The 21729-nt window shown below is 55.2% G+C and overlaps 1 protein-coding gene across 6 annotated transcripts; it reads right to left on the reverse strand.

Moving 5' to 3' along the window:
* Positions 1 to 20786, reverse strand: Ddr1 (discoidin domain receptor tyrosine kinase 1). 6 transcript variants are annotated; one of them, XM_038342324.2, is made up of 18 exons: positions 20713 to 20786; positions 11551 to 11680; positions 11359 to 11461; positions 10755 to 10983; positions 9436 to 9583; positions 9122 to 9221; positions 8004 to 8190; positions 7674 to 7920; positions 6624 to 6707; positions 6382 to 6533; positions 5624 to 5789; positions 4680 to 4790; positions 3495 to 3739; positions 3208 to 3335; positions 2212 to 2430; positions 1589 to 1823; positions 1045 to 1194; positions 1 to 927 (listed from the first exon to the last, which is right to left on the reverse strand). In XM_038342324.2, exons 2-18 carry the CDS (start codon positions 11636 to 11638, stop codon positions 787 to 789), a joined length of 2733 nt encoding a protein of 910 aa, XP_038198252.1. In that variant the 5' UTR covers positions 11639 to 11680; positions 20713 to 20786; the 3' UTR covers positions 1 to 786. The 6 variants fall into 6 exon arrangements, 5 of the variants coding, with proteins under 5 accessions (XP_038198252.1, XP_038198247.1, XP_038198250.1 ...); XM_038342319.1 differs by lacking the exon at positions 20713 to 20786 and adding an exon at positions 19998 to 20695; XM_038342322.2 differs by lacking the exon at positions 20713 to 20786 and adding an exon at positions 18411 to 18982.
* Positions 20787 to 21729: the final 943 nt, after the last annotated feature.

Below are 21729 nucleotides of genomic sequence, written 5' to 3' on the forward strand. Positions count from 1 at the left end.
TGTGGAAAAACTCAACTTTTATTATTACCTGCCTAGTGCAGGAGATTAAAATCGCCTCAAGCTAAGTCCATATATTAGTGTAAAAATCTGTGTCTCTCCCCCCAAAAAATGTACAAACCCACGTGATTATAGAAAAACCAATGTGGTAGCTACAATAGAGATCCCCGCCCCCAGCCTTGGGCTATTGATCCCTCTGTCCCCCATCCTAGTATTTACTCCACAGAAACATATAGGCTTTGAGAAGTTCTAGCTGCAGCACAGAGGGTGGGAAGGAGGGGCATATGATCGAGGATCAGGTCAGGGATCACCCCCCGGGTCCAGTGTGTCAGGGGGCGGAACAGAAGGAAGCCAGAGCTGAGGATCACTGTAGGGGTTAGGCTTCCTTGTCCACCTCGTCCCCCAGTTTCTCAGCTGGCAGTGTCCAGTGTGTGACAGGAAGGTGACCAGGGCCACAGCCACCTCCCCAGGAACCAGTGTTGTCCAGTGGGGCCCAGGTGCTCCAGTGGGCCTCGTCCAGTGTGCGCCCTGCATTTGTCCCCATCCTTCCCCAAGGGGTGGCTAGAAGAAGTCAGGCAGGATCCCAACCACAGGGCCAGCTGGGTGGGTGGTGCTCAGGAAGGAAGAACAGGAAGGGTGTATCCAATGACAGAGGCTCCAGCTCCTTGGGCAAGCCCAGCCCACCTGCAGAAACGCTGCCTCTCAGGGATGAAGGGTGGGGTACCATAGGCTTCTCTCGTTTAAGTGTCCGGCGTCCCCTGGACGGGAGAGGGCTGCAGGGTCCTGAGTTTACACTGTGTTGAGCGCATCGTCTGCCAGGAACCGGTGAAGCTGGGCAAAGGGCGGCCGCTGCTCTGGCTCCCGGCTCCAGCACCGCAGCATCAGCTCATAGAGGGTCTGCGGGCAGGCGGGTGGCCGGGACAGGTACACCTGCGAGACGCCGTGTGATTGAGAGCCAGGGACAGGTACCCTTTCGTTCACCTCACCACAGGGTCTGCCCCCCCTTTGGCCCCTCCCACAAACCAGAGCCCCTCCCTCAGCTCTGACCTGCCGACCCTGGTCCCTGAAGAACTCCCCCGCGTTCTCGATGACCTGCTCGTCTGTAAGCTGCCCGAAGGGCTGGGACCTGCAGAGCATCAGCACCTCCCACAGGGTCACTCCGAAGGCCCACACGTCACTCGCTGTCGTGAACTTCCCCTGGCACACAAGAACAAGGAAGGCAGAGGAAGACCTCAGACGGGATAGACTCAAAGTCTATCCATCCTCACCTGGGCTGACCTACCTGACTCCCCACACCTGCTTCTCTGTTCTTGGCTTCCCCATCCCCCTCCCTCTGCTCTGGTCCTATCCCTTTCCACCTGCCTTCCACCTGCTGGTCCTGTGTCTCTATCCTACCCCTTCTAGCCCAATACCCACTCTTGGCTCCTGAATCTCCTGTTCTTTCTATTCCCAGTTCCTTGATCCAGGGTACCCTCGATTTCGAAGGGAGAAAAGTAGAGCCCCAGAAAGGCAAGAGGAGCCACAAAATTGGCAGAGGGGCAGCCAGTGTACCCCCCCCCCACCTCCCAGTCTGCTTCTTTGGGATGCTCACCATGAGGATGCACTCCCAGGCCATCCACCTGATGGGCAGCACTGCCCGGCCCTGCACACGGTAATAATCCCCAGCATAGAGATTCCGGCTCATGCCAAAGTCGGCAATTTTGATGGTGAAATTCTCCCCAACCAAGCAGTTCCTGGTGGCCAGGTCCCGATGCACAAAGTTAAGTGTGGCCAGATACCGCATGCCCGAGGCGATCTGAGCTCCCACGTGCAACAGCATAGGGTAGCTGAGAGAAGGAGTCAAAGAGAAAGTCACAGGGCAGCTCAGGCTCCTCCCCTCTTGACATACTTCTGTCTAGGAGAGGGAGCCCAGCCCACACCTCAGCCACTGGATAAGTTGCTTCTGATCCTGGCAGGGAAGAAGTTCAGAATGGGGCAGGTCCCACTCCACCCATCCATTCCCAAGGAGTTCATGCTTTGTTAGGCTGAGGCAAGAGAGAATCGTGGGGGCTGCAGTCTCTTCACCTGCTCCTAAGAGCTCAGCCTTCCTGGCCTAGTTCATGGATTACCACGGAGATGAGTTCCTCATCCTAGGCCCGCCCCATGCTTCCCTCCTTCCTCCCCAGTTTAGTGAGGGTCAGGAGACCCATTTGGGGTGACTCGGCGAGTGGGTACCTGATTGTGGGGCCCTGGTCAGACTCTCTGTCCCCAGGCACGCCCTGAGCTGCCTTGTTCTCCAGCTGGTGGGCACTGAGGAACTGGTTCAGGTCTCCATTCTCCATGTAGTCTGTAATCATGCAGAGGGGGTCATCCTGCACACACACGCCCAGGAGTCGGATGATGTTTGGGTCCTTCAGCCGGGACATGATCTTCACCTCCTTCAGGAAGTCGTTCCTGGGGAAGCAGGGAGGAGGCTGGAGAAGCCCCATGGCAGTGCATCCTCCTTCCTCCCAAGGGCCTCCCTTCCTCCCCCCTCCAACCTCTCTAGGCTCCATCCACTTACTCTTCTTTAATCTGTGGCCTCTCTTTAATAATTCTTTTATTATTGTGGGTTTTTTTTGTTTATGTTTTGAGACAGGGTTTCTCTGTAGCTTTGGAGCCTGTCCTGGAACTCACTCTGTAGATCAGGCTGGCCTCAAACTCTCTGAGATCCCCCTACCTCTGCCTCCCAAGTGCTGGGATTAAAGGCGTGCGCCACCACCGCCTGACTAATTATCATTGTTATATATACGTGTATGAATAAATCTATGCGTGCACTCTGCCCAATCCATTTAGCGTTGAAAGTATGTATAGGTTGTAAGGCTGTCCACTTGGGATTAGATAACCATTCAGGGGGCTGAGCTCTGGGGAGGATGAACTCTCCTTCTCTCAGAAGCTGTTGGTTGTGCCAGGCGGTGGTGGCGCAAGCCTTTAATCCCAGCACTCGGAAAGCAGAGGCAGGCGGATCTCTGAGTTCGAGGCCAGCCTGGTCTACAAGAGCTAGTTCCAGGACAGGTTCTAGAAACTACAGGGAAACCCTGTCTCGAAAAACAAAAAAAAAAAAAAAAAAAAAAAAAAAGAAGAAGAAGAAGTTGTTGGTTGTCTGTAGCTCTCTATCTAGGAGTGAGGCCCCGCGTGATTGCCCCCGTTCACACTGGCATGTGCTATCATTATTGCTGCTGTGGGTCTCACCTGGCATTTTTGGTGGCATCTGGCCGGAGGATCTTCACTGCCACCAGCAAGGGCTGTCCCTTGTGCACACTGATAGGGAAATCACTACTGACTAGATCTTGAGGGTTCTCTACTTCACACAGGTGCACCTGGCGAGGGAAGGTCATTCACTGGCTCGTCACAAGGTCCTCCAAGCCCACGGTGCCAGAGGGGCATCACAGCACAAACGGTCAAGGAAGCATGCAGCCATGGCGACAAAGCCCTAGTCCGGCTAGACGCTGTCAAAGCTGGACAGGCATCCTCCTTACCTCCCCAAACTGGCCCTCGCCAAGCTTCTCCTTGAAGCGGAGCCGTGACCGAGGGAAATCCACTCTGGGGGGCCCATCCCCAACTGCCCCTGGGGGCAGGGCGGGCACAGCATAGGTGTTGCCCCCAGTGACGCCCTGCAGGGTAACAATGTCAGCCTCGGCATAATGGGGGACGCTGTTCTGGGGAGGTGGGGGTAGCAGCGGGGCACCCGGCTTCTCGGGTTCCATATAGTCCCCACTGCAGGCTGGAGAGGTGAGGGGAGAGAAGACAGGATGAGGAGCAGCCCTGAGCGCTACAATCCTTCACGCCCAATCTCCCAGAGGTCCCAGCCCCTATGTCCCCTCTGTCCCAGCCTCAAACCAGAGAAGGCAGGTGTGAGAACAGCGGGCCACACCCAAAGGCTTTCGAAGCAGCACAGATAGTTAGGCAGAAAGTACCAAAAAATTTCCCCTTTTGGGGGTTTCCTGGCACAACCCTGACCACTAGGTAAGCCTGGGCTAGAAGAGGGACTCCTCCACCCAGCATCTGAGTCATGAGACTCCTCTATGTTCCAATCCATGTTCCAAACCTTAGTCCCTCGACCACCAGCTCCTGCTGCTGCCAGCCCAGCCCCTCCCTGCCACAGTGGCTCCCAATCCCAAACACACCAAGCTCAAAGACAGGCAGAGACAGGGCACACAGATAGGGGAGGGGGCGACAGGTCCTCACAGGCAAGATGTTTACAGACAGGAGGGAGGCAGAGCTGTCCCCTCTAGGCCCTGGGGAAAGGGCTACAAGAAAAAGCAACACAGAAAAGAGGAGCAGACAGGAGGGGCAGCGTGAGCCTTCACCTCTGGGACTGCGGAGAGAGGACACGGGGGAGAGGGCAAGCGCCCAGGGTGAGGCCCTCCTCCTCGCAGCTCTAGAGAGAGGGGAGAATAAAGGCGGAGTTACAGAAGAGCGTCGTCACAGCAGCACCCTCTCTAGCTCTGGAGAGCAGCGCGAGAGGAGGAGGGGGACAGAGCTAAGACCAGCGCGCGCACACGCGCGGTCCCCTTGGCTCCAAGCGCCGCAGAGCTTCCAGCTGGGGAGCTCAGGAGAGCAGAAAAGGCCACAGTGGGGAAGTGGATAGTGCAAGGTGTAAGGGCTTTCCCTGCCCAGTAGAGGTCCGGGAGCCTGCAGAGCCCAGCAGCAGAGGGGCTTACCCTGCGTGTTGGTGGGTTTGGCCCAGGCGGGTGTGGGGGGGCCCGGGCCTCGAGGGGGACGGGCGTAAGTGGCCAGAAGGAGGCGGTAGGCCGGATTGGAGAGCAGCAACGCTGTCGGGAGAAGGAGGGGGGAGACACGGGGAAGGGATGAGACTCAAGGCTGGACAGACAGGGAGACCTGGAATAAGGCAAGACTGGAGCTTATGGGACTGAAAGTGCAGGAGACGAGATCGAATCATTGAAGGCCCTCAAGAGTGATGGAGAGCTGAGTGGGTGATGGATGTGTATGCATGGATGAGTGGATGACGGTGAGTGCAAAAACTGCTGTCTGAGGCTGGATGCTGGAGAGATAATGGGTTTATGAATATAGATGGATGGACAAGGTTGGATGGGCAGACGGACGGATGGATGGATGGTGGATGGGTGGGTGGATGGATGGGTGGTGGATGGGTGGGTGGGTGGGTGGGTGGGTGGGTGGGTGGGTGGGTGGATGGGTGGGTGGGTGGGTGGATGGATAGGTGGGTGGGTGGGTGGGTGGGTGGGTGGGTGGGTGGATGGGTGGGTGGATGGGTGGGTGGGTGGATGGGTGGGTGGATGGGTGGGTGGGTGGGTGGATGGATAGGTGGGTGGGTGGGTGGGTGGATGGGTGGGTGGGTGGGTGGATGGGTGGGTGGGTGGGTGGATGGTGGGTGGGTGGATGGGTGGGTGGAAAGAACAAACGTTGAGGGGTAAGAAGACAATGAGACAGCACAACAGAAATCTATGACACAATGACAGAATGAGACCACGGGCATTCTGGGTAATACACAGCACAACCTTGGGGAGACCTGTATGGAGGTCATAGAAATAAGAAAATGAACTGGGACTCTGGGCACGGACAGTAAAGGAGAAGAAGGGTAAGACAAGAACACGACAAGGCGGGACTGGAACAAGGCAGGCCTTACCAGAGCCATTGGGGACGCAGGGCGCAGAATGGGGTGGAGTCCCCCGAGGCCGAGGCTCCTGGTAAGGGGGTGGCTCTCGGGGCCCTGGGCGGTTGTTGATGAGGATGGTGTCCCCAGGGACAGACAGGTGAACTGTCAGCTCCTCCTCCAACACCCGGCGCTCAGCCTTGTCATGGGATTAGACAACATTAATTGAACTACTGCTTAACATGGCTGCCTGGGTGTTTGGATTAAAGTCGGTCTATTCTCTCCTCATGGCAACCCCACTTCCCTGATGTCACCCCACAGGACCCAACCACATCTGACCGGGCCCTGATGATCACCTGTAATGGACATCACCCTCCCAGACACGGGAAGTCCAGGGCATAAGGAGAGCAGGCCTACTCGCCCCCTTCACTCCCTCGTCTCCAGCTTCTGTTCCCGATATTGGTTGGGCTTTGATAGAGGGACCCCCGTCGGATAGAGCTTGCCTCGAGGACAGAAAGTGAGGCAAGGAGATTTGTCCTCCTGGCTACTGCCCGAAGGCTGGTCTGACACCTGCTCTGGAAGGCCCTGCCTCTTTCAAGGTACCCTCTAAGGACTCTAGGTTCTTCCTCCTCCCTAGCTCTGGTGAGGTTCGTCTCACACGCCATGCTCGCTCTTGAGAGGGGTCTTTCTGATATTAAGCCAAGCCCTATAGATCCGCACTGACCCTGACTGTGCACCCGTCCCCGCCCACACATACCATGCCCCGCCCACGCACTCCATGCCCCGCCCACCTTGCTGAGCAGCCGGCGCCAGTGCAGCCTCCAGAGCATAAGTGCGATGATAAGCAGCAGCAGCAGGATGATGGCCACCAGGCAGCCGATGAGGATGGCAGTGGGGCTCCCTTCCGCCTTGGCCACTGGCTGTTGGCCCCGGGGCTCCAGCTCTGACAGGGGAGAATGGTCAGCACCACAGCAGGAGTCCTGCCGCGCCAGAGGGGTAGGCCCGGGAGGTACTGAGCCCGAGGACTGCTCACCAAAGTTGCTGACGTTGGTGGGAGATGGGCCAGGCGGCCACCAGGGGGCCGGTGGGAAGGAGTCAGAGGAATCATTCATCACACCTGGGGAGAAGGAAGCAAAGAGGAGAGCTAGTCAGAGTAGGGGACCCGAGGGGACGCAGGTGCGGGAGACCTAGGGAACTGAGAGGGACAGGGTGGTTAGCCAGTTGGTACAGCTGTATGGGAAGTCCCTGGCTGAGGGGAAGTGGAGAGCTCAGGGAGGGGCCTTGTGAGTCTGCAGGCTTAGAGAAGAAGCTGAACAAGAACCTGTCACCTTCTCTCAGATGGATCAGGAATGAGGGACTCATACAGGAAAGAGAGAGGTCTGGAGACAACCGAGATCCTACACATCTATAATCCTAATGTGTGGGAGGCTGAGGCAGGGGGATCATAAGTTTTAGGCTGGTGCAGATTATGTTATAAGATCTGTCTCAAAAAATAATATTTTAAAAGATGTATTTATTAAGTTTATAGTGCTCTGTCTGCGTTTATGCCTGCATGCCCAGAGAGGGCACCAGATCTCATTACAGATGGTTTTTGAGCCACTGTGTGGTGGCTGGGAATTGAACTCAGGACCTCAGGAAAAAGCAGGCAGTGCTCTTAACCTCTGAGCCATCTCTCCAATCCCACCCCCACCACAAATAATTTTTAAAAAGAATCTTTAAAAGTTAAATTTTAAAAAAGAGTCTTCCTGGGTGTGGTAGCACACATGTTTTAATCCCAGCACTCAGACAGCAGAGGCAGGCATGTCTCTATGAGTTCTAGGCCAGCCAGGGCTACATAGTGAGACCTCATCTCAAAAATACAAAAAGATAAAAAAGAACCTACAAAAACACCAAAACCAAAAACAAAACAAAACAAAATTAAAAAAAAAAAAACACCAAAACCAAACAAATGAAAAAAGACTCTACAGAGGATTGGGGTCTGATTCTTCGGCCCCAGTTTGAGAAGTCTCACAGGTGACAGGTGATATACCAGGAATCCATATGGTGGGGACACCTAAGGACTACAGGCACACTCTGGACTTACTCGAGATGAAAGAGATCTCACTGAAGAGTAACCAGGGTCCTGCGAAGAGGAATCGGCACTGCAGGAAGCGGCCCACGCGGCCACCCAGGTACACTGAAATGGCCCTGGCTCTGGGGTCTCCGAGGCTGCCCCCCAAGGCATGGCGCACCGGCTCTCCCTCCCAGGCCATGGCAGGACCTCTTTTAAATCGGCATTCCACCCCGCGGGGCAGGCGGGCGCCCAGCGTGTGCATGTTGTTACAGTGGACCTGAGGAAGAGAGGGAAGGGACGCTGAGTGTGGCCAGGAAGCTGCAGCAGCACCTTCCCCTCGGGAGGGCGGAGCTCGCTCACCTCCATGGTCTGGAAGGTCCTCAGCCTGTCGAACTCAAACTCCATCTCCACATAGCCACTGGGGAAGCTATGGTTGCTCCATCCTACATAGTCATAGCCCGGCCAGACCCGCAGCTCCTGGCTCTGCCTGAAGTCATCCAGCCCTACCACACCGTCGGCCAATTGGCCCAGGCCACCATACTGCAGCCTGATTGGAAGGAATGGGAAAGGACTGTTAGAGGGAAAAAGAGAGACCATGCAGGCTCTGCACACACACACACACACACACACACACACACACACACACACACACACACAGTGGTGGCCTGAACAGCCGATTCTCACTCCGTTCTCCCTGCCCACCCCATACCAACATCCTGCAACCCTCTCCCTTCCTGCATGCATTGTACTCCACCCCTGCATGCATCGTACCCCAAACTATCACAAGGTGGGTCGCACACCCTGCTGAAGAGCTACCGGGAAGGCACATGGTTCAATCTATAGTGTGTATATTTAATGTGACAATTCCCAACAGATGTTCCTAGCTGGGGTGGTGCCTTGCTTTGTTTTTAGAGAATATCTGGCTGGCCTAGAACTTGCTCTGATGCTCCTGCCTCTACCTCCCAAGTCCTGGGATTGCAGTTCTAGATGCCCTGCGGGTTTTCTTACAAGGTGATCCTTGTCTGCACTGTGGGGCTCCTCTTTCTAATCCAAACAAAGTACCCTTTGGGCTAGTGGTCACCTTACTGTCCTTCATTCCTGGTCTGACCATTTAGGCCCCACTTAACCAGCATTCTCTTCAGGTCTTCCATTTCATTGTTCAGGCTACTCCCTGCTCCACCTCACCTCACATACACACGGACACCATACACAAACACACCACACCACACCCACACACCCACACACCTACCTCTCACACACAAATACCTATACACACACCTCACACACAAATATCTATACACACTACACACACTACACACACACTTCACACACAAATACCTATACATGCTTCACACACACACATCACCTCTCACACACAAATACCTACACACCACACCACACACACACACACACACACACACACACACACAGCTACAGCTCTCTCCCATCCCGAGCCCCATGTAGGCCATCCCTCTTACCCGCCAGCCGTATATCCATCATAGGTGGAGTCATTGAGATGTACCACCTCAGATAAGTACATGGTCTGCCCCACGGGGGCTGTGTACGACAGGAGCCCATCTGGGAGGGTGGAAAGAGGGGAGTCAGAGGAGGCATCAGGCCTGAGCAGCTGATTTCAGCCTCTTCTTGTTGGTATGGAGAAGGCCACACTGCATAGCCCCTTTCTCCTCACTCAGTGACAGTTCTGACAGACAAGGACTTCTGATGCACTTTCTGGTCTCTATTTCTTGCTTCCAGCCCCGGAAAGGGGTTCTTGTGGGGCTGAGCTACTCACCCCGCCAGAGGCAGCCATAGAGCTCCACCCGCAGACAGACGCTCATGACTCGGTCGGCCCGGGGGTAGAAGCGGACCAGCCGGGCCACCATGGGGGGTCCGAGGTCCTTCAGCACCACTCCACCGGGATCCTCATTACCTGAAATCACCTGAGGGCCAGGGAGAAAAAGGGTGGATGGCTGGGTGGAGCTACAGGTCAAACCTAACCACCCAGGCTCTAGCGGCTCCCTGCCTGCAGCCTGCAGGGGCCACCGAGAGGCTGGCGAGGGGAACAGGCAATACTATGGGATGCAGCTGGGCATTTTCAAGAGGAAGTTCTGTAGCAGTGGGCACTGATGGCCTCTCAAAGCTCTAGAGGTCTATCCTCAGTCGAACCCTACCTACCCTCTCCCCCTGCCTGCTTCCATGTGTCCCCAAGTCATTCGGGCCGCTGCACCCAGACCCTTGCCCAGAATCCTATCTCAGCACCCCTGCCCGCTTCACCCCACTCCCTCTGTTCATTCCGAGGACATCATGATCTCAGTGGTGAAGTCAACCCCTCCTCCCAGGACAGCTGTGAGGAACAAGAGGCAGTGTATGGGGCAGAGCCCTGAGGTGGTGTCCAGGGCAGATCTGCAGGAGGAGACATCTCCGATGGAGTGAGAGGGAGTCTCTGGTGTGTGTAGGGGAGGGGCCCCGGCTTGTCCCACAAACAGCAACAGAGGCCGCATGGCAGCGTAAGCACATGCGTGTGGGTCTGGACACGCACATGCAGTGTTTGTAGAGACCAGAGGAGGGGGCAAGATCCCCTGGAGCTGAAACTGGGTTCACCCGCATGCTTTGCACTCAGAAAAAAATGGGTTGTTTTGTTGTTTTGTTTCAGTGCTGGGCTGAGAGCTGGGTGTGGCCGTCTGATTAACATCAGCTACTGTGTGATGTTCTCTGAGGAAGGGGTTGGTAGGTTGTAGAGAGGGACAGAAGCAGGCGGGTGAAAGAACACACGGCTTAGAGCTGGAGGGAGGGTGTACAGTGAGGGGGTTCAGGAGATGCCACAAGGTGGATACAGAGGAGAGCTGAGAGAGCAAGCCACCAATACCATCTTAGTTTGTGGTCATGCGGGGGGGGGGGCGGGGGTGTCGGTACATTTCCCCAAGCTGAGAACAAGAAAAAGAAACAGATTTGGGGTAAGAGTGGGGACTGAGGTCCACTGGAGAGGGCACGGGATGTTAAGAGGTGGCTAGGCTGGCCACACCGGGTGCTGCTCCTGGGTCCGGAGCCGGGGATGCCGGAACACAGGCCCTGGCAGATGATGGTCAGAGGATCCTCCCCCAGGTGCCTCACCTCCTGACCCCAGCGGTCCTTCCAGTCCATCCAGCGGCGGCCATCTCGGGAGTAGCGCAACCGGTAGCTGCGGGAGAACTCTTTACCCAGGCCCCCAGCGTGGCGGCCCTGTGTGCCCACCAGAGTCACCAGGTGCAGCCTCCGAAGGTCCACCTGCAGGTACTCCTCCTCTTTGGGGAACACGGGCCCTGCAGGGCACCAAGCCCCATCTCCATCACTGCTCTCCAGCCTGGGAGGAAGGAGGAGGTCAGGGCAATACTTGGCCCTGGGTCTTTTTTTATTTTTAAGACAATGACATTTGTAGCTCAGGCTGGCTTCACTATGTAACCTCAAACTTCTGTTCTTCCTGCTTCTACCTCCTGAGTGATGGGATTATAGCATTCAACACCACACCCATTTATGGCGTGCAGAGAATTGAATACAGAGCTTCATAGTAGCTGAGTACCCTAACTGAGCCACACTGCCAGCCTAGTCATGGGTCTATATGAAGCCTGTTTCCACTATATGGCATATGTCTCTCTGGCCAGGCCCTTCTCAAAAGCCCCTTGGCCTGTGCAGAGAGGGGGTCCATTCAAGAGCTCCCCCGTCCCCCCATTTCAGGTACCTGCTGTGGCGGGCAGCAGTGGAATCTGACCAGGAGCTAGACACAGAGATGTCGCTGTCGGGAATGGTGCGGTCCTGCATGCCCAGGGCGTAGCGGCACTTGGCTGAAGGACACAGACAGGATGGGTCAGGGTCCCCCCAACTCTGATTCCCAATCTCTATTCCTCAGAGACCCAAGATTCAGTCTCCTCACCAGGGTCAAAATGTCCCTTCATGTCAGCATCTCCAATTGTCACCAAGAGTAGCAGCAGCAGTAGAGATGAGAGGGTCCCTGTCCCCATCGCTCCTGATCCCTCCAGCCTATGGAGGAGGGGACAGCATCTCTGAAGGGGACAAACAGGGAGAAGTATCTGCTCACCAAGGGATCTAGGTATAGACACCAGCAAGAGACAGACAGGAGGGCAGCTTTGGGGATAAGAAGAGTAAGTTGCTGTTTGGAGCAAGGTTCTACTTTTAGACTGCCTCCTACACATCAGGCCCAGCTGAGCCCTTAAACCCGAGTCCATAACTTCATCATCAGCTACTTTATAAGGTAGATGTTATGATCCATATTTAACACACAAAAAAAAAACCAGATAGAGATCTGTTCATTAAATAGCATGCCTAAAGTCCCACCCCCAATCAATAGAGAAAATAAAAACAAAAACAAAAGTAAAAACAAAACAATGGCTTCAAAAATGTAGGCAACACACAGAAGAGAAGGGCGTAATAGTTGTAATAAACCAAGAGTTATTATAAATAGATATAGAAACAATTTTATAAACAACCCAGTATAGAAATGGCCCAAGACTCTGAGTATTCTCTTCATAGACAAACAGAGCCAACATGTTTAAAATATATATTTTAAAACATATCCAAGTTCACTGGAATTAGAAAAATACAAATCAGGCTGACTAAGGAATGTTTCTTTTTTTTGAGACAGGGTCTTCTGGTGTAGCCCAGGCTGGCCTCAAACTTACTATGCATCCTAAGGCTGGTCTTTTACTTGGCAGAAATCCTCCTGCCTCAGTATCCCAAATGTTTAAGTTACAGATACACACTTGATATGCCTAACCTGACAAAGTATTCCTCAAGATTTATTTTTAAAATTTTTATTCATATTAACTGCTTATCTGCCTGTATGTATGTGAGCCTCATGCATGCAGTACCTGAGGAGGCCAGAAGAGGGAAGCAGAGCTCCTAGAACCTGAGTTACAGATGGTTGTGAATGGTCACCATGTGGGTGCTGGGTTCCCTGCCAGAGCAGTAAGTGCTCTTAACCACTAAGCCATCTCTCCAAGGGTTGTATCTTCCATGGAAAGAGGAACAAAAGGGAAACCACCTTTTGGGGGAGGGGGAGTGTGCTGTTATAGTATCAGAATCTACTTGGTGAGCAATCTAGCAATATAAGCATGCCAGATGGTTCAAACATAGAGGCTAGGAGAAGTAAGAACTCAAAACTGTCCCCAGATGTCCCCAGAAATCCCTAAGCTACGTGAGTGCCCATGGGGGATCCATGGGGGGTGTTATGGGGGTTTGGAGAGGGGTGTTAATCTTCTATGTAGCTAAGAAAAGAAAAAAAGGGGAGGGCCAGAGAGATGGCACAGGCTTAGGCACTTGGCTCCAAGCTTAAGGACCTGAGTTTTATCCCCGGGACTCACAAGTGGAAAGAGAAAATGGGGTGAAAACTGACCCTTCTTATATGTTTCTGAAACAGGATCTCTCTACATAGCACTGGCTGTCCCGGAACTCTGTAGACCAGGCTGGCCATAGGTTCCTAGAGCTTCTCCTTTCTACTCCCTGAGTGCTGGGATTAAAGGTGTGCGCCACCACTACCAGCCATCCTCTGACCCATATACACGAAAATAAATGTAATATATTTTTTTTTTTTAAAGAAAGGGCTGGAGAGACAGCTCAGCAGGAGGAGCACTGGCTATTGTTCCAGAGGACCCAAGTTAGATTCCCAGCACCAACATGGCAGTTCACAACCATCTGTAACTCAAGTCCTAGGGGATCCCACGCTCTCTTCTGGCCTCCAAGGGCACCATGCATGTGTGGTGGTGCACAGACATACATGTAAGCCCAAACACTCATACATATAAAATAAATAATAATAATAATACATTTGAAAGAAAGGCACGGTGTGGTAGCATACACCGGCAATTCACTCGAGAGATGAGAGATCAGGAGGTAAGCCTCAGCCTCGTTCTAAAGTAAGCTAGCCTGGGCTACATGAGACCCCGAGTCAAACACCAAAACCAAAAGCCAACAAAAGTAACAAAGTGACGGCTGAGCAGTGAAGAGCATTTGCTGCTCTTACAGAGGACCGGGGCTCAGTTCCTAGTTTCCATACCACGGCTCACAACCATCCATAACTCCAGTTCTAGGGAATCCAAAGCCCTCTTCTGAGCTTCATGGGTACCAGGTGCACAGAGACATCACGGACAGACATGCAGGCAGGCAAAGCACTCATAAACAGAATACATACATACGTACATACATATATATCTTAAAAATAATTTTAAATTGAAAATAGTATGATCTGACTTGGCATGTGTCCCCTGTGTCCCTCCATGCCTCTGCTCAACACAGAAAGCCAGACACAGAACCACGGGAACTACTCCACCCCGAGAAAGCAAAGGACAAACAAACCCACGTCTGTTCGTACTCTCACATGTATGTCTAGTGAGGCTGTGTGTGACCGTGAGCAGGGCAGAAGAGGGAAGCACACATGAAGAGGAGAGAGGTTGGCTGTGTCTGGACGGTAGCATTCATCTATGTAAAACCAGGTACCGTATAAACCAATGTAAACCTAACTCTGGTTTCCAAAACCGAAGTCCTAGAGAAGTTTAGTTGGTTTATTGAGGAAAATACAATAGAAATACCAGCTAGCCTGAGCCCCTCAAACCTCTAAGGACTGACTCCATCCATGTCCAACCTAATGGGCCTTCTGCAGTTCCTTATCCTGCTGTGGCAGTCAGACTGGCAGACTGGACATCCTTTGACGGCTAGCAGACTCGGGACCCCACCTGGACCCTCAGGGTCAGAGTCTCCACATAACAGTTTCCCCTGAAGACAGTGACGCTTTCTTTCTCTGTTCCTTCTGGGGTACAGGCATCCTCTGTCCTGGGGACAGAGACGCTCTCCTGACACCTGGCAGTGCCTGAGGTCTGTGCTGAATTTTAAAGGTCCTGGAATCCCGAGGGACACTACTGAGTCTCTCACAGCCCTGCGCCAGGTCCCCCCAGCTCTCCTCGCTCTGCCTCTAACATCCCAGTTCCCCCAAGTTCCAACTTACAGAGGGCAGCAGAAGGGCCTTGAGCAGAGAAGACTGAGTTGCCTTGGAGATGAGGGCGGGCTTAACTACGGGGAAGCCAGGTCACCCCAGGAGGTAGGAGGAGTTGGGGGGAGTCTCCCCCATCCCTTTGTCCTCCAGCTGCTCCCACAATGCTCTAGGGCAGGAATGTAAGAGGCAGCTGAGACCCCCCCATCATTGAAGCAGCAGCTGACTGGGTTGCCAGAAGCCACTTGGCTATCAAAGGAGAGCCTAGAACCAAAAGGCACCATAACCAATCCCTTGGGGGTACAGCCCCATGGTGCAGGGGAGCAGGCTGCTGGGACTGGGAAGCCTGGCAGGGAATTCCTGGGTGCCACTCTCCACCCCCACCTCTGTAGAAACAGCAAGGCCCTTGTTCTCCCGAGTAACCTTCATGCCTATCCCAGATGAGTCATCAGAGCCAGACAGTGCTGAGAGGAGCCTGGGGCAGAGGTACAAAGCCAGGCGGGGACAGGAGGCAGGGGGAGACGAGCAGAAACACAAAGCTGGAGGTAAATAGAGCAGGGCGCCTAGCCAAGCGGAGGAGCTGCAGAAGCATGCCGGCAAGCTCTGGGGCAGTCCCTTTCTCTGTCCCCTAGGTCCTGATTCCCACAGCCAGACAGGCTTGGGAGTTCCACCTCACTGGCACCTGACCTGGCCCTTCTTCAACCAATTACAAGCCAAGGGTCAGGACTCTCCGCCTCGGGTTCTTCATTCTTTCCTGAACTCCATCTCCCAGTCCGGAGCACTCCGCCCACAGAGCTCTGCACAGGTTCACGCGCAGGTGGAGTGTTAACAAGCCCACTGGAAACACCAGAGTAAACGAAATGCACCACGCTCACACCTCCGAGTACCTCACCACCTCTCCACACATACACACATACACACATTCGCACATACACACATACACACATTCACACATACACACATTCACACATACACACATACACACATTCACACATACACACATTCACACATACACACATTCACACATACACACATTCACACATACACACATACACACATACACACATTCACACATTCACACATCCTTTTTCTTCTTCTTAACTCCTGACCCTCCTGCCTCTTCGGCATATCCTACTGGCCTATGTCCCGCCGAGACCAGCTCATACACGATTCTTATCCACTCCACACAAACCTTAGCATCTTTTGTTGTGTGTTTGATTGCTTTATGTTTTTGAAGTGGGAGTGGGGCTGGATGATTGGCTGGAGAAATTTTTGTTGTTATTTTGGTTCTTTTGAGACAGGGTCTCACTATATAGCCTTGGTAGGCCTGGGAAAGCTAGGTAGACCAGGCTGGCCTTGAATTCATCAGGAGACCCTTGCCTCTCTCTCCTGAGTGCTGGGATTAAAGATAGTGGGTTGGTTTTCTGAAACAAGGTCTCAAGTATTCAAGCCTCCAAACTCACGAAGCTACTAAGACAGGCTGACCTTTAACTCTTGATCCGACTGTCTCCACCTCTCGGGTGATTACAGGTGTGTGCCACGCACCCTGAGGTAATCCATACAGCCAGATCTCACCATTTAGCTAGTGAGTTGTCACCTTTAGACACCTGTGAATACTAACTGGCAGACACAGGCTGCGTTGATCAGAAGACAATGGGAAACCCACTCAGGATTCTCCAGAGAACTGCCCCTCCCAAACACGCATGGGTGACTAAGCCAGAGGGAAGCCGAGAGCAGGTGGGGACAAGTGGAACTGGGATGGGAAAAGCAGCAAGAAGCACAAGGCCATTTCTTCAACTTTCTCTCATTCTGCCATGACCTCTACAGTGCCGCCAGGGTCTGGACACACCTCCATCCTCCTCAGCCAGTCAGTTCCAAGTCTGCCGGGCGGTGGCTGGGAGAAGGGGTGCTGGACAGGAATGCCCGGCCAGAGGGTACCCTGGGAGCGTTGCTCATTGGGCGGTGACTTCGTCTCTTGGCACGACCCGGTAACCACCGAGCGTGGCTGGTCTGGTAGGTTGGGCGTCAGGCTGGCTCCCTCTGGCTGGGTCAGCTTAACAGAGCATGCTCGTAGGCACGGCACCGGGAACACGGATAGGATGACTCAGTGGGCTACATATGCGCACCTGTCCTCTTGGGGCTCGGTTCTCCCCTCACTCAGGAAAAGAGAGATTCTTCCCTACACAAGAAAACACTTTCTCGGAAAGTCAGGGCCCTCTCTGTTTCGGATGGGGAAACCGAAACCCCAAGGCGGCGGACCGAGCTGGGGCTTCCCAACCCGCGGTCCCTGCCTCCTGCGCTTCCCCACCTCGCTCCCTACCTCTCATCGCTCTCCGGGGCCGACTCAGGCGTCCGACCCCGACTTGGGGCCTCCTCGGCGGCGGGGCGCGGGAGGGGAGCGCAGGCGCCGGCGGGGCTCGGGTGTCGGGAGGCGGCTCCCGCGAGCAGCTGTCGGGGGCCTTGTTCCGGGGAGAGGAGCCAGCGCGGGGCCGGATCGCGCCCAGGCGCCGCCTCCCCGCGCCCGTCCCCCGCCCGTCCTCCCGCCCCGGCGCCCGCGCTCCCACGCCCGGCGCCGCCCCTCGTTTCTCTTCGAGCACGGAGCCCGCCCCGCAGGTCCCCCTGCGCGCCTCGCCTCCCCTAGGTGATCCGCACGCCCATCCCCCGCCGCACGGGAGGCTAGGGTACAGCAGCACCAGCAGGACCCCCACGCGGTGGCCCCGCGGGGAGATGGTTCCCTCCTCCCCCTTTTCTGGGCTCGGTTCCTGGAGAGAGGGGGAGAGAGGCACGGAGGAGCAGCCCCAGGGCACGCAGGAAGCAGCGGGTTCCCACAGGCCCAGCACGGGAGCGAGAGCGGGAACCGGGCTGGAGGAAGGGAGCCGGGCTCACCTGTCTAGCTAGACTCGCTTGGTTCTCACCCCACCCCACACACACTCCCAACCTAGATCAATCTCGAGCCTGAGGGTGGGACACACACTTAGTCTCCACTTCTCTCCGTCCCCTTCTTCCAGAACCTCTCTCCACCTCTGCAGCTCCCCCGTTCTCTCTGGAGCCCAGAAGTCCAGACTCCCAGGCTCTGGGTCCCCCTGGGCTCCCTGCTCCATCCAGGCTAGCTCTGGAGTCCTCCTCAGGCAAGCCTTCCTCAGTTCCCAGCCAGCTCAGTCCCTGGTGGGAGCCGCAGAGTCTGGTTTCTGGCAAGGAGAAGCGCAAAATGGAGCCAGGACGAGGTGGGGATGGAGGAGAAAGACAGAGGCGCCCTGAAAATCACATGCTGCCCCAAAAGACTGGAACGCAAGACTCAGAGATGCAAGAAAACAACAATGGGGAGAACTGATGAGCTGCTGAGCCTCGGAAGGGAGTGATGGGGGCAGAAGCGGGGGCGACAACAGAGCTTGTTTGGAAGGTGTACTGTCCCGTTCAGCACCACCTGTGAGTCCTGCCTTTCTCTACACCCCACACACCTGCCAAGTCCCCGGACAATGGCAGGTCACAGTAAAGTCTCCAGCAACCTTGCCGGTCTCACCACCCTGTTGCACCTCCTAACTGATTCAAAACTCACACTCAAAAGCATTTCCAAAGAGTCTTTAAAAAAACAGACAAGAACAGAAAAAGCTACCAGGAAGATAAGCGGCCCCTAGGGAGAAGCCAAGGCAGGCTAGATATCCAGTTTACAAACCCAGGGACGCTCCAGCTGCTGAAGAACCTGCTAATAGCCCTCATGGACACTGGGAGAATTGCCTCCGGCCTTTCCACCGAGCCCTTAGGGACACCGCCCCCCCCCCCCAATTACGTACCCCTCTGCAGACAGCAATACGAAATCTGGGCCCTGCAGAGGCTGGGCGGAGTGTGGAAGTCCGACTGGGGGTGGAGCCAAGGCTTCACTGTAACCTCACCTGCAACGGTAACAGCCCCTCCTCCCAGGAGAGACGCTCTGGGGAAGCCCGGGATAGGCGGAACTTGAGCTCCTCACACCCCGTGGGACATTGCACGCCCCAGACTCACACTGACCAGTGAAGGATCCATGGGAGGGATGGGGGAAGCCAGAGTCTTGAAGCCTCTGACCCTTTGACACCCTCCCAGGGAAAATTCCTAGTCGGTGATGCCCACCTCGCCCCAGTCCAGTGCTGGAGAAGTAGGAGGGACACAGGGCTGGGGCCCAGCGGAGTCAAGTGACAGCAGAAAGGGAGCTGGAGCCGGCTGGAATGTGCTGCTTGGAGCCCAGATTCCCAGGGGCCAGAGAGGGAAATCCCAGCCATTCAGGGGCCATTCAGGAGCTGAGCTAAGAACCAAGAGTGTGCCCATCTGTGGCTCCCCAAGCCCCCACCGTACCCTAGAACCCGGGAAGGGCTCTTGGCTTCTCGCTCTTGCACACTCTCCTATGCTGGGCTGGTCCCCCCCACCCCCCGCAAGCCCAGGAAGAAGAGGGGAAACAGCTGGGGGAAAATATGAAGAAAGGCACGCGGGAGAAATGAGAGCTCAGCCGCAGGCCTGCAGACCACCCGCCACTGCAGAGAAGCCGGCCAGAAGCAGGGAGAGGAGGGTGACCGGATGGGCCCACCCTCACCACCCCCAACAGACACTAGCCACAGTCCCTGCCCTGAGATGCAGCTGCCTCCTGGGAAGCAGGTTGGGTCAGCAGCTGGGAAGAGTGGGAAGCCTCTGGTGGGTGGTAGGGGAGGGGCAGGATAGGAAGCTGGAAAAGACCCTAGCCTTAGGTCATATTTTAAAACCACTACGTTCAAAAGGGAAACTGAGGCCTGGAGTATGGGGACAAAGGAAGATAAATCTGGGGCATCAAAGGCATAAATTAGGACAGAAAAAGGAGAGAGATTAGCCGTGGGTAGGATAGTCTGGGAGAGGGACCACCCCAGAAGGGATGGTGGTCACAGAGAGACAATAGTGACAGGACCCAGCAGAGGGGAGCACAGAGCTGACTCCAGAGAGGGGAGTAAGGCAGATGGAGCCAAAGTGGAAGATGGGAGGTAGAGGAAGGAGAAAGGTTTGAATGGAGGGGAGCTGATCGGCCACAGAAGGAAAGCAAATGTTTGGGAAGGGATGGAGAAACAGAGAGAGAGGGGGTTGGAATGAAATTAAGATATGGGGGAGGAAGGGAGTTTGAATGAAAGAAAAAGGGAGAGAGAGGATGGGAGGGAGGGAGGGAGGTAGGGAGGGAGGGAGGGAGGGAGGGAGGGAGGGAGGGAGAAGTGGGGGGGGGGCAGACTTAGAAAAGAAGGACAACCTCAAGATAGATGGAAGGCCCAGAGATGGAACTGATCCTGTCTCCAGGCTGCCCGCCACCAAGGCCCCGCCCGCTAGCTCGTCAACCTGTTTCGGCCCAGGGCCTCCCTCCTTTTCCCCTCCCACCACGCCTCCAGGCCTACCTGGTCCCTCCTCATAAAGGCAAAGGCCGCCCAGCCCCAAGGTCTGCTCCCGTTCTCCCAGGTGAGCTCTGACTTCCTCCTTCTCACCTCCAGGTTCTCCTGGGCTTCAGTGTCTCTAGGCTCAGGCCTTTGAGAATCCAGATCTGAGGCCGTTGAAGCCTCCCGGCTTTGTCCAAGCTCCAGCCTCAGGGGCCCAAGAGCAGCTGCCCTGGCCAGCTGCGGCTGGCTTCAAGGTGACCATGGCAACCCAGCCCGCTCCCCTCGCTGAGCCTCTCAGCCCCCGCAGAGAGGGAGGGGACAGCCTAACCCAGAAAAAGGGAGGGGAGACAAGAGTGTGAAACTGGACCAAAAGGGTCTCCTAGACAAAGAGACCCCCAGACAAAGGCCGCTCGGGAGGTGAGCTGCAGGCGCGGGCTGCAGCCAAAGGCTGAGAGCTGATTCCGCCCTGCAGAGCAGAGGACAAGGTGGGATGTGGGGGCTGAAGTTGGAAACAGAAGGGTTTAGAACTAAGGGTGGTCCTTTCGGGACCTCCTTCTGAGTCCTCAACCATGCACCCCTCCCCCTTTCCTGGAACTTTGGTTTTGTTCCCTGAGAAGAATCCCTGTTTCTTAACTGGCTATCACAAAAGCGTTCTACTGCGAGAGCTCCCCTGCTTTAGCGATGGCCCACAGAAGCCCCCGAAGCCAAAAGGCAACTTCAGTTTCCAGGAGTTGACCTGCTCTATGAAAACGGCATCTTCAGAGGACTCCGGTCGGTGGTTTGAAAACTGTGAATCCCAAACCAAAAGACATTGACTGATTGGGCCGGCAGGGGGTGGGGCGGGGAGGTGACAACTCCTCTCAGCACGTGAGAGGAAGCCGGGCTCTGCCCTCTCTTTCAGAGAGGTTGACTCCCTGTCCCATCCGCCTTCCCTTGGCTGAGTCTCCACAGTGCAGTTCCCTCCCACTAGGATGAGGGGCCCTGGAGTTCGTGTGGGTGGTAACTGCGCTGGCCTCAGCTTCCTTTGTGGCTTTCTGAAGTGTCGCCGAGGATCTCTGAGTCCCGTCTCCTAATCCATTTCACAGAGTTAGTAAGACTTTGCACGGGGCAGGACTCTGGTAGAGCTCTGAGCGGTCGGGATGGAGCGTGCTCTCTTCAAGGGCTTCGCCTCCAGGGGGAGAGTGTAGTAGGCACAGAAGGCAGGCTCCAGGTATCGTAGACGGAGCTGGAAAGAGCTACGGGAGCCAAGAGAGAGTCAGGATGCGGAGACTGAGTGAGGCCTCCCGTGAGAGCACAACTTCAAGCAGGTCCAGGTGAGGTCAAGATCTGCAGATGAGGCAGGGCTCCTCCTGGCTGAGGCAGCACTGGGTCTGAAACGCAGCTTTAGCAGGAAGTCTGGTCCCAGGGAGGATGACCAGCACCGCAGCTTGGCCGCTCTCATCACTAGTTTGGCCCTACTCTGAAGAAGAGCGTTGGGGCTGTGAGCTGGGAAATGACAGGATTAGGGTGTTCCTTCCCCCACCCCCCCCCAGATGGAGGGAAGAAAGTAGGTAACCCCAGTTTTGTCCTGGTGGCTCACCTCCCACCCCAGTCAGGAATGAAATGGCCGTATGGTGGCAACCATAGCCAATGGAAAGCAATACACGTGGTAGATCCCTTCTCCAGCCATCTCTATTCTGTGTTGTCTCCTCCGGCCCTTGGAGGAGGGTGGCCAGGGCTCTTCATAAAAAACAACCAAGCAGAGCCAGAGATG

Source organism: Arvicola amphibius, chromosome 9 (genome assembly GCF_903992535.2).
Source record: "Arvicola amphibius chromosome 9, mArvAmp1.2, whole genome shotgun sequence".
Lineage (NCBI taxonomy): Eukaryota > Metazoa > Chordata > Mammalia > Rodentia > Cricetidae > Arvicola > Arvicola amphibius.